The 12,654-nt window shown below is 34.3% G+C and overlaps 1 protein-coding gene, 1 non-coding gene and 1 pseudogene across 2 annotated transcripts; 2 read left to right on the top strand and 1 right to left on the bottom strand.

The window, feature by feature from the left end:
• Positions 1–1,750: 1,750 nt before the first annotated feature.
• LOC108843702 (probable serine/threonine-protein kinase PIX13) lies at positions 1,751–5,399 on the top strand. Its single transcript, XM_018616958.2, has 6 exons — positions 1,751–2,003; positions 2,144–2,646; positions 4,042–4,177; positions 4,293–4,426; positions 4,534–4,657; positions 4,832–5,399. The coding sequence occupies exons 1-6, from the start codon at positions 1,928–1,930 to the stop codon at positions 5,245–5,247; spliced, it is 1,389 nt and encodes a 462-aa protein (XP_018472460.1). The 5' UTR covers positions 1,751–1,927; the 3' UTR covers positions 5,248–5,399.
• Positions 5,400–7,002: 1,603 nt separating this feature from the next.
• Positions 7,003–8,281, top strand: LOC130504541 (GDP-mannose transporter GONST3-like; annotated as a pseudogene).
• Positions 8,282–9,912: 1,631 nt separating this feature from the next.
• TRNAS-UGA (transfer RNA serine (anticodon UGA)) lies at positions 9,913–9,994 on the bottom strand. The gene has a single exon. It is a non-coding gene; the product is annotated as a tRNA-Ser (tRNA).
• Between the last annotated feature and the right edge of the window lie 2,660 nt (positions 9,995–12,654).

A 12,654-nucleotide genomic window follows, 5' to 3' on the forward strand; every position in this document is an offset into this window, starting at 1 on the left:
TATTATTTTTAGCTCAATGCAATTGAAAAATATTGTTTCACTTCTAAACATATACATTTCACATTATAAATCTTTTTTTCCTTAAGGATTCCTAAATGGAGTACACCATTGGACTGACTTTTTGAATTAGAATCCTTAACTCTTCTAAAACAAAAAAAATTATTAAAATACAACTTAAGGACTCCAATGGTAGTCTCACTATTGGAGATGCTCTTACCAACTTAGCTGTGATGTAATTATGTTATGGGTTACAAATACTAAATCTTCTTATTTTTTGTGGTGCAGTTGAACCCACACCTCTTCACGTGGGTCCGCCTCTGGCTGCGACTGTTCCCTGATCTGCGACCCAGCCACTTACCGCTGACATAATTTCCTTTGGTTCATTCATAGTCTTTGAACCCGGACTTTTTAATACAGAAATTCATATTTACAAAAGGTTAAATCATGCACGCAAAGGAGATAAATGAAGTTCTATAAAGCTTAACAAACAGTAAACGTTATTATTTTTTTTTTTTCCTCTGAAAATTTTATTAAGGGCCAAAGCCAACAGGGGACTAAGCCCAACACGAACTACAAACGGTAGGCCTAAACAACGGACCATAACTACAGAAGTTCCATGGGCCGTCAGCCCAATAGAACGAAAACCGTCGAAGAGGTAATCGTCCCAAACCACCACGTGTCCGATCGACACACGATTCGAAGACACGCGTCAAGCCGGAACCCACCACCTCCTCCGGAAAGGGTCACGTCGGAACTCCGCCATCAACAGAGATAGATCAGTGAAAGACCATCCTAACGAAGTATTCTTCACAGAAGGCTTAACGCAACCGGATCGTCTCTTCAAAAGGTAAACCACCGTCTTCAATCAATTTAAACACCTCTGATCTTCCTGATATAAGAGCAATCATCTTTATAGAAACAAATTTGCCTGAAGATGAAACGACCTAAACGCAGGAAAGGAAGGCTTCGGAGGATGAAATCAAGAGTCGATGGAAAGTGAAGGACTTGAATCGACGATCAAACAGAGCCGGCGCAAACGACGCTAAACTAAGCCGCCGAGTCCCGGAAACAAAGCCGGTGAAGCAGATGCTATAGAAGCCACCGCTTCCCAGAGTCAAAAACCGGACAATCATCGAGTGGACATATGCATCGCCGGAAGCAAAGCCGGTCGGAAACTCCGAAACCGGAAACCAAAAGACGTCGGACTCTCTCTCCCTTTAACCAAACTCCAAACCTTCTGAAAGATTTTTTTATTTGATAAGAAGGCTGAAGAAAACGAGAGAAAATTCTCTCACTAGAGGATGAGAGAGAGTTGATGGTTTCTATCACGACAGTAAACGTTATTATAAATAATACGTTTTCCTGTTACGAAAACATGATTTCATTTTTGTACCATTTATAGTATTTCCTAATTTTTTTTATGTTTTCATGTTGTGGGAAAATGATTTTGCTATATATAACTGGTGTAGTAAAATATAACTAGAAAAAACAAAACATGATTAATCTATTAAAACTCTTTCTATACTTAATTTATGAAAAATTTATTTCAGTTCATTTCACTAATATTTGTAAAGATTTATAATTGTAAAGGTATGAAATGAAAAAAAAAAACATAACAGTTTTCTTCCTTTTTTGTGGAACCAAACTAACGTCGAAAATATTGGTGATGAAAAGATATCAATAGTCAGCCAATCAAAATAAATCATGACTTTTTAAATCAAAATTGATAATATATATTAATATGTCCCCAAAGAGTTTTTTTTATGCCTGGTCTTTCCTCTCTGTTTCTAGCCTCCTTCCTCCATCTTTCCATTAAAACCCTCAGGAAAGAGGACTCTTGGAGAAAAAGGTCTCTCTTATCTTATGTGACCACATAGCCGTGAAGTGAAGCAAAGATAATCCAAAGTCAAAATTGATCTGTGTCTTGATGGGTAACTTATGTACCGGTGGATCTTCTAGTGTTCGACATGAACAGAGTCCTGCGTCCACCAAGCCCCTCCCAGGTTCTTACACACACACACACACACATCTCTCTGTTTATGTTTCTGTCAGTTCCAAACACCGTGGAGCTATGTTTTTTTTTTAATCTTCTTTCTTTTGAATCTCAAAACTTTCAATCTAATATCGTTTATTGATCTGACAGCGGCGAGACATGTGCAAAGTCCCGTAAACAAAGAGCTTCCGCCGCCGTTGGTGGCAAAGTCGCCGGCTAGAGGTTTGAAACCAAAGTTTCGGGCGGCGGAAACAGGACGGCAACCAAGATCCATCGATGACCCACCTCGTGAAAACCCGCAGGTGATGCCAAGATCCATCGATGACCCACCTCGTGAAAGACCGCAGGAGACGCCGAGACCCGTGGACACTCCACCGTCAAAGACGGTGGAGAAGTTGGGCATGCGGAAGAAGGCAGTGCCGCCGAGCGGGAAGATAGTGACGCCGAACCTGAAGATGTTTTTACTGGAGAATCTCAGGACGGCGACAAAGAATTTCCGACCGGAGTCTATAATCGGAGAAGGCGGTTTCGGACAGGTTTTTAAGGGATGGCTTGATGAGAAGACGTTAGCTCCGTCCAAGCCCGGTGTCGGAATACCGGTGGCCGTTAAGAAATCAAATCCTGATAGTGCTCAAGGGTTACATGAATGGCAGGCAAGTACCTCCAGTTTCTTTTTACTTTCCTTTTGCATTGAAATCATTAAAAGTTTCTAATTTAGGGAATAATAGATTGGAAATATCATTGGTGGATTTATATTGGAGATAATTAGGGGAATTTACATACTGGGATGGATACTATTTGTGAAAGGAATAACAAAAATTAGTAGACTGGTCGTTTTAAGTAATGATTGTTTATACTGTTATTACGTGATGTTTTAAAATTAAACACATAGATGAGAATATATTTAACTTTTACTTTTCTGAATAAAAACATCATCAATTATCAAACTCAACATATTTTAATTAATAAAAACAAAATTAATAATATAAATAGTCATACAATATGAACGTCAATAAATTTCACATTAGAATAGAAAATACCATCTTTTCTTATAAAATTTTTTTTTTCTTAACACAAACTTAAAAAAAAATATATATATATACTGTTTAAAACCGATGGAGTATTAAAGGTATAAGCACAAGTACATGGGTCAAGTAGATATAACTTTTTGGACATCTGATGAAATAAACGTAGTCTTAAAACATTCTCTCGAAACATCTTAGCTTACTAATTATATCTTCGTTGCTAGGTTGATCAATCTAAATGATAGTTTTTGAAACATAGTATGATTTAGTAGTACTGATTAGTCGAACAAATCATATGCTATAAATTTAGCAATACTAATTTTGGAGTTTTCTTTTACTACAAATCAATTTAAGGTTTAGTTGTCACTAACAAAAAGTTGACAACAAAAGCATACGGTATTAAATAATTCAGTGGCGTGTTAAAAATATTTATATTTTAAATCATTTATAATTGAATTTAATTTTACCCGTCTCATCTGATCTATATATATCACCTAAAAGAATAAGTCAATACAACACTTTGCCAAAAAGAAGAAGAGTTCGATGAATTATCACATAACCGTACTAGTCAATCAAGAAAAAATACGTATATAATAGTCAATGATATGAACATAAATATTTAATGATATGGTTGGATGTTTTTTCAAAGAAAAAAGGTTGGATGCTTTCTTCTGTTGATGAGTAGAAATTATTTTCTTCTTTATGTATATTGTCTCCAGCAAGAAATTTCCGTCATAGCTGCAATATCAAATAAAAACTGTCAACATTCACGACCTTGTTTATATATTTATATTTATAAATAGAATATGTAATATTGACTTGTGAAAATAATGAAACAAGTAATCTTGTTTATCAACAAATAAATAGTAAATCTTGACCTGGTTTTTGACAAGAAATGATGATAGATACCTTTGACCACTGACTTTTCAAATATGTTTGAGACATGCTTCCTGAATAACTCCAAGTCTCCAAACCTACAAAACTGAATAAATAAATAAAGTTTTATGTATTGTAAAATTGCAGTGTGAAGTGAAATTTTTAGGGAAGTTTCATCATCCAAATCTTGTCAAGCTCTTGGGCTATTGCTGGGAAGAGAATCAGTTCCTCTTGGTGTACGAGTATTTGCCCAAAGGAAGCCTTGAAAATCACCTCTTCTCAAGTACGATTTCACTCAACCACCAATCACCTTATTTTATACTTCCTTTTTCTCAAAAAAAAAAAAACCTTATGCATATATTTATATCATTTGTGTGTGCATGTAAATGTGAATGCAGAAGGAGAGGCGTTGACATGGGATACGCGTTTGAAGATAGCCATTGAAGCAGCTGAAGGACTTAACTTTTTGCACAACTCCGAGAAGAGTGTTATCTACAGAGACTTCAAGGCTTCCAACATTCTTCTTGATTCCGTACGGTGTCGTTTCTTGTCATCTATAGCTCCCACATGTTTACTGCATGCATGTTTCTTCTAGACTTATTCTTATTTTTAAAAGAAAATTGTTGCCGTTTCTGTCAGAACTTCCACGCCAAGCTTTCTGACTTCGGTCTAGCCAAACTTGGTCCGATTAATGGAGTTTCTCACGTGACCACACGTGTCATGGGTACACAAGGCTATGCAGCTCCCGAGTACATGGCTACAGGTAATAAAAAACGTGCCCTTTTGTTTGAAAAACACGTTTCAACTTCTTTTTTCATTTTGGTTATCAAATTTTTTTCTTTTATTAGGTTTGGCAAAAAAACAGCATCTGTAATAAGTATATACTAATTTATATTTGAATCTTGGATTACATTAACTGTTCTTTTTCATATCATAGGTCATTTATACGTACGGAGTGATGTTTACGGATTTGGAGTTGTCCTCTTAGAGATATTAACCGGTCTAAGAGCACTCGACCCGAACCGGCCACCTATGCAGCTGAATCTAGTGGAATGGGCTAAACCGAGTTTGACCCAGAAAAAGAAGATCCAGAAAATGATGGACCCACGGCTCGAGCACAAGTATCCAATTTCGGCGGTGATCAGAACGGCCGCACTGATTCTACGGTGTCTGGAGGAAGACCCGAAGAACCGACCGCCCATGGACGAAGTACTCAGAGAGTTAGAAATCGTGAGGTCTATGAGAGATGAACCAAAAGAAGAGAAGCGTAAACGAAGCAGTGGTGGTCCAGATAATAACCGGATTAATCGAAATGGTTCACCGCACGTCCGTAGAACCGGTCGAACCAGATAGTAACGTGTCCCTTTGCCTTTGGATCAGTGATATTATGATGTACACACTACGATAGTCTATACACAAACATACGTAAAATCTTTAATTTTTCTTATGTGATAATCTTTGTAATTTTGAAAATAGTTTAAACTATGAAAAATGCTTACACAACACATACTATATGTGATATCTTTGTCTCCTTGTCAGGAAACGCATCCACTGACATATCAGCAAGCGATAATGGGCAATATATCAGAAGAGTTTTGTGCTTTTCTATTTAGCTTCAGATGTTCGGCCTCGCGATTGAGACGGCTAGCTAGCATCCGGCAAAGGAACGATCATTTCTCACAATCACAAATTATCAAATCAGAGATCAATGATAATGAACCAACAACTTTATGATAAAGTCTAGCAAAAAAAAGAAACTTTATGATAAAGTCTCAGAGCTTATAAAGACCAGTACAAGAGCATCTGCATCGGTGAACAAAAGTTCACATATTCCCAATAAAGAAAAATATTAAAATAATCTAATTTTGTTGAAAGGCAAACTCTCCCCATTAAACTTGTTTTATCACTATTTTACGAGCTCCATAACACGTGACAGTTCGTGATTGGTTCGATTATTAAATTTCTCTTTTTTAAAAGTCAAACAGAAAAAAAAATTGCGAACCCATGTAGAGTTCACTAATGCTGATGCCATAAGAGTTTAACATTCTTTGGTTCCCGTGGGTGATCAGTGATGCACCTGACTCTGATTGTTTTAAGAGTTGCCAGGAACACAATCCAGCTATAGTTACCTCCTCATCCGTACAGTTGTGATTCTTTATAAGATCTATCTTATTAATACAGGCTATACAGCATTCTACCTTTAGAACTAGCATTTCTTTTTATTTTGCAAGTTTTTACATTAAGTACATTTTTTCACTTTATACAATAAATATAATAAATATAATAACAAAAATAATTATGAAAAATTTTCAAAATATATATTATCTGAATAATTTTTAACACTAATTTTAAACAACAAATTTAAACCGATTATAATATGAACCAAATTATTAACAAGATAAAATTATAATAATGTTAATCAAGCTATATAAAAAGAGTAATATGATCAAGACATATTTATAGTTATTAATTATTTTCTATCTATCGTTTTTTCTATCCAAATTTTGTAGAAACCTTATAATTTCAGAAAATTGCAAAACAGTGAATTTTAAAATTCAATTAAAAGATGATAAATTATGAAACTAAAACAATTTAAATCAAATTGGATTACATATCAATTATCCATCGATTCAGTCCATTACTCTTAGATTATAGTGATTTTTAGAGGTTTTAAATATGAATATTTTTAAAACCTAAACCAAATTACGAATCATCGGATTAGCCGATTTGACCGCTGGTCCGGATCGAGTATAAGAGCACTGATTTAAATACAAAATTTAAACACAAAATTCTTACAAATTAACGAAATAATTATTAAGTTAGTATTAAAAAATTTCATCATTTAGTGCTTACAAATCTATATGCATGTAGAACTTTCTCAGTATTTTGACGACATGAAACAATTTCTTGCTTATGCCCACATGGATATTGTCTTTGTTCATCTTTATGAAACACTCATTCGTTAACCGTGAATAAAATCTAAACTAATGACAAATATCCTCTAGTAATTATTGGACTAGCTAGAGTTCCAATCTTTTACAACTTATCTTGCATATGTGTGTTGAATTACTTTTCAACCATCTATCTTCGTCATTGATGTTGGCATGAATGCACAACACTCATATGCTGTTAATGTACTTAAATCAACACGATTAGCTTTGTTGTTTTTATTTTAATCACCAAAGATTTTGTATCATAGTGTCTTTTGAAATTCTTATCATATTTTCTGAATGCACAAAAAATGTAATAGTTAAAGTTCAATTGTCGACGTAAATGGAAAGTTTACTTTTCTCAAGTTGATTTTGTACTTTGCTTAAATTTAGACTAACTAAAAATGTATAGTGTAAACAAGAAGGTTTATTCAGTTTTCTCCAAATGGGTTTCAATTTCTTAAATTGACCAATCTTGACATTAATTGTACAATTGTATTACAATAAATTCTCTTTGATTAATTAAATACATTAGTTGATAACATACAATTTATGATTAAACCTTGATTCAATTTTTAGGATTTTTCTTTCTTCTGTTATTTTTTGAATTTTGGATACTCGTTTGCATTTGAACCGGTTAAAGAATAACCATAACCAGAAATACTGCATTGCAAGATCCAATTAAATATTTCACCATTCAAAATGAGTCTTTTTGGTCCGGTTTAATGTGGTAAATAGCTTTTACGGTGGCAATTATTTTTGTTTTCTTTCTGCGACGACTCATCTTCACCACTCCCTGGCCATGTGGAGGTTCCTCCCCGCAGCTATGATCTTCTACTTGTCTCTTTCACTGACAGCGAGAATCTCCTCCACATAATTGTCAGACACTTCATCGTCTTCTGTTCCTATCAATACTCTGTTTTTGCATCAGCCATGGCCTTCTGTTAGAACATTAAGGTCTTTGGGTACTATATATGGTGGAACCGTGGAAGCTTGCTTTATGTTTTGACTGATTATCAGTTTATGGTGGCGCTTGCGTATCTTGTGAGCATAACTATAGACTTTGTACATCATTATCAAGCATGTGGTTATGATGGTTGGTTTGAACACGTGAGGACTTGTGCTTTACAGTAACGCTCTGCTTTTGTTTCCTCTCGAGTTGAAGAAGATTAAGCATGAGATCAGTGAAGAGTCTGATTGGTATGAGATCAAAGTGGTTTTTTACCTGTGGGGTTATTGTGTTTGTTTGGTTTGGTTCTTTGGACTCTCGTGTCAAAGTGGTTTCTGAAATAGGGTTTACTGTGCTTGTGATTTTGAATAAGTTGTTGACAGTTGTGATTAATTTGTTTGTGTGGGATAAACATACTACGTTTGTTGGAACTTTGAGGCTTTTGATTTGTATGTTTGGTGGGGTTATGCATGAGCATGCAGCAGTCTACCATCAGGAAACCAAATGATGATGCACAAAGAAGCTAAACAGCAACAGCATAATAGAAATGAAGGAGACTTTGAAGTCAAAAGAGAAAAACTATGATGGTCGATATCCATCCAGTGAAGATGGTGAACAAGTTCATCTTTATTGAACCGGTCCTCTCTTGGTTGATTGTTGAACTTTTGATACTAGTTCATTATCCTCTGAGCTGGAGGGTGACTTGCTAAGCTGCCTGAGTTTCTTTGGCATTGATTATGTGATTCTTTTTCTGAGTTAAGAACTATATTGTAGGTACGTAGTAGTTATGCAATTCTTTTGTAACTAGGAGGAAGGTAAAGAGTAGTGCGTTATTTGTTAAAAAGAACATATGATTAGTGAAATAATATATAGCTTTTATGTTAATATTTTCTGTGATTGAGTTATGATAGCTTTAGTTTCAAGACGTGGTGGTATATCATATATGCGTTTGTTCGGTTTTTCTGGACCTGATTAGATAATTTACTTTCATTCTCTTTTACGTTGAGAACTGTTCTCAGGATATAAGTTACAGAAGTTTCTAAACGAATATGTACGACGGACTAAGTATGTATCCAAAAAGATCCAAAAAAAAAAAATTCCGTCAACGGCAGGGTTCGGACCTACGCGGGCGAAACCCAACAGATTTCAAGTCAGTCTCCTTAACCACCCCGACATAATGACCGTTACAATAACTAATCAAATATAGTTAAATATCTTTTGACAAGCAATATTGCATGGAGGCCAATCAAATTAAGTGTATAATAATGAATCCAACAAATATAATTCAGTTGAGCGAAAATCAGTGCGCATTCTTCGGTATAAACCCCAGACTTTTTGCCTCTTTTCAGTACATCATAAACAATTTTATTTGGAGTTAACCGGTAAGGACGTTTTAAACAATTTCTCAGTGATCTGTCCTTGTAACTGGATTTCTTGTGAATATTTATGTCAAGCCATCATACTTACGTTTTTTTTCTCTCTGTCTATTACTTTTTTGTTTTGTTTAAGGCATTCAGCAAACAAACAAAATAGAGACATGACACATGAGGAAAAAAGTGTGATTAGGATTACGTTAACGATAGTGAAGCGTCCAATGTAGATAGTGGTAGCAAGGACAACGAAAGAAGGATAAGAGGAAGAGCGACGAGAGTGATGACGTGATTAACCGTTTTGGGTTCAGAACTTCAGATGTTCGGCCTCACGTTGAGACGGCTAGAGTTTCCGGCGAAGAGATTAATCAGCATATAGTAAAAGAAAGAAATGATAATTTCTCACAAATTGTCAAATCGGAGATCAATATAAATAATCATAACCGGAAATACTGCGTTGCGAGATCCTTTTATTTTCTGAGCTAGAGGGTAACTTGCTGCTGAGTTTCTATGGCATTGAGTAAAGAACTATATATAGAGTAGGTAGTGGTTCTGCAATTCTTTTGTAACTAGGAGGAAGGTAAAGAGTAGTGCGTTATTCGGTAAAAAAACATATGATTAGTGAAATAAATATAGTTTTTATGTTTACATCTCGATGTGATTGGAACTATGATTGCTTTGATTTCATTACTGTTATGTCAAAAGTTTCAAAACGAACATGTACGGACTAATTATGTATCCCAAAAGAGCAAAAAGAAAACAAAAATTTCGTCAACAGCAGGGTTCGAACCTGCGCGGGCGAAGCCCAACAGATTTCAAGTCTGTCTCCTTAACCACTCGGACATATTGACTATTGCGATCAATTTTCAAGCCGTATACCTATCCTTGTTGATGATCAGTTATAAAATTCGAATAGTATAAAAAGTAAAAATTTGCAATCAGTACAAGTTTTAGCAAATTGTATAAATGTAACACTCCTAGTTCTATTTGAACCCACACAAATCTAATAGTTAAAATTCAATGGTGAATGTAAATTGAAGTTTATTTTGTACCTGGCTTAAACTTAGACTAACCACTTATATGCATAAGGTAAACAAGATGGTTTATTCATCTTAACTAATATTTTAAGAAAGATCCATCTGGATCAGCAGAAGGGTTCCATTTCTTAAATTGACTAATCTTGACACTAATTGTATAATTATTTTACAATAAATTCTCTTTGATTAATTATATTAAAACGCATTAAATGAATAATATACATTTTATGATTAACAGTGATTCGTTTTTTGGACTTTTCTGTTTTTTTTTGAGTTTTGGATACTCGTTTGGATTTGAACCGGTTTAAATGATAATCGTAACCAGAAATATTGCGTTACAAGATCCTTTTTTTTTTGAATTATATAGAGGTATCCTGGCCTCACATAAGTGGTCCAGACTAGTCACGTATTGCTACGTGTCGGTCCTCTGTCCCTGGCGATACCGAAATGTTAATTCCTCAGTGGCCGGGATTCAAACCCAAAGATCCTTCTCTTCTGAGCAAACAAAGATCCATCCATTCAAATATTTCACGTAAAATGCTAATTTCATCTTTTTTGTAGTCGCAGAGCTTGCATCTCTCCGCACAACATTCCATCACCAAAGCAAGAGACTTGGCTTAGTCTTCTCCTTCGTCAAGCTTCAATCTACAGCATAGCTTCCGGTTACTGCATCTCCACCTCTCGTCTCTCAATATATCATCAAAAAATGGGAAATCACAAAATGCCCTAACCGCATCCGTCGTCTTCCTCTGTTCCCAGATGAACCTCATCGAACACGACTTTCTAACCCTCTTAACCATGTGGAAGTTCCTCCCCGCAGCTATGATCTCTACTTGTCTCTCTTCGCCAAGAGAGAGCTTCTCCTCCATGCAAATGTCGACATTTCCATCGTCTTGCGTTCAGCTGTTCCCATCTTCATTGCTGTTGGTGTTCTAATTTACCCTCTACTTTTGGAGACAGAGCCAGTTTAGAGATTTTGGAGACTATGCAAAAAAAGAAATTTTGGAGATTATACAAAATTATTATAATAATTGTATATTTTAAAGAAATAAATATTTGACAAAAGTTTCTAATAAAAGATCTACATATTATATAGTTTAATTAGCTTAGTTGTATAAAATATGTTAGTTACACTCCCCTGTTTTATTTTAATTAATTACCGTTCTAAATTTCACACACATATTAAGAAAATATTTCATTACAAAAATAACACTTATTTTTCAATTTATTTATGTTTTTCTATTTTATAAAAAATTGAAATATATATATAATTAAATTTTAAGATTTGTTATTTTTTACGTATATGATTTTATATGATTTTATTTTTTTGTTTATAATAAACATAAAAAATAAAAATTATATACAAAATAGTATTTATTAAAATTTTTTAATCCGTTTTATAAATTTAGTGAGGTGAATGATATTATTTGTTTTAATACTAAATTATATTTAGGATATATATATATATATATATATATATATGTATATATAAATTTAATAAATTTATTTTGTCTTATTAATACCTAATAAATTTAGTGCTACAAAACTTTGGGTATAATTCTTCATTCTCTAATCAGTATAATCATATTCTCACCTCTAGATATTAATTAGCATAATTATACTTACTACATTGAATATAATTTTTTGTTTATTCATAACAAATCTATATCATGGAAACAATACACATAAGCATGACGCTCCGTAAACATATTAGGTAGGAAATACACTAAAAATTATTCAAAGATCAAGATACTTTAAATCCATATCTCCAAAATATATTAACAGTGAATTTGTTGGTTGATCTGATCTACGATCACTTGGAAAACAATGTACTAAAGGACTAGTAGCAAGCAACTAATATCCTCATGTGTAGCACATGATTCTAAACTTTTCACATATTAGAAACTATCTTGGTATCAAATCACCATTTCCTATGTGTAGCACGCGATTCTCCTTCTCTCTGTAGTTTCTTCCTCTATAAGCACCATGAACATTAGCTCTCTCTGTTGCGAAGGAGAGACATACATGCTAGTTAAATTGATATGGAGTATTACTACCATTTGACTGGAAATACTCGACGTTGGAGGATGATTCACTAACTGCTCTGCCCTAGAACACGAAACTAACAGCTTAGATATAGATTGATGTTTGAATCTGAACAAAATCATGATTCTCACTCTTCCCTTTCAGAAATCTGCCGAGATGGTCGTAATTGCTTCCGCCGCCAATCAACAGTTGACAGTTAATGTCGGAGCTGATGCGTTTGGACCATCACATCACTTAGTGGAACTATATAGCAGTTAGTGGATTATGCAATTATTTTGTAACTCGGAGGAGGTAAGAGTACTGCGTTATTCATTGGTCAGTAAAAATGCATTTGTTCAGTTATTCGTTGGTCAGTAAAAATGCATTTGTTCGTTTGAACCTATGATTGTTTTAATTTCATACGATGATTGTTAATATGCATTTGTTCG

This window comes from Raphanus sativus, chromosome 2 (assembly GCF_000801105.2).
Source record: "Raphanus sativus cultivar WK10039 chromosome 2, ASM80110v3, whole genome shotgun sequence".
Lineage (NCBI taxonomy): Eukaryota > Viridiplantae > Streptophyta > Magnoliopsida > Brassicales > Brassicaceae > Raphanus > Raphanus sativus.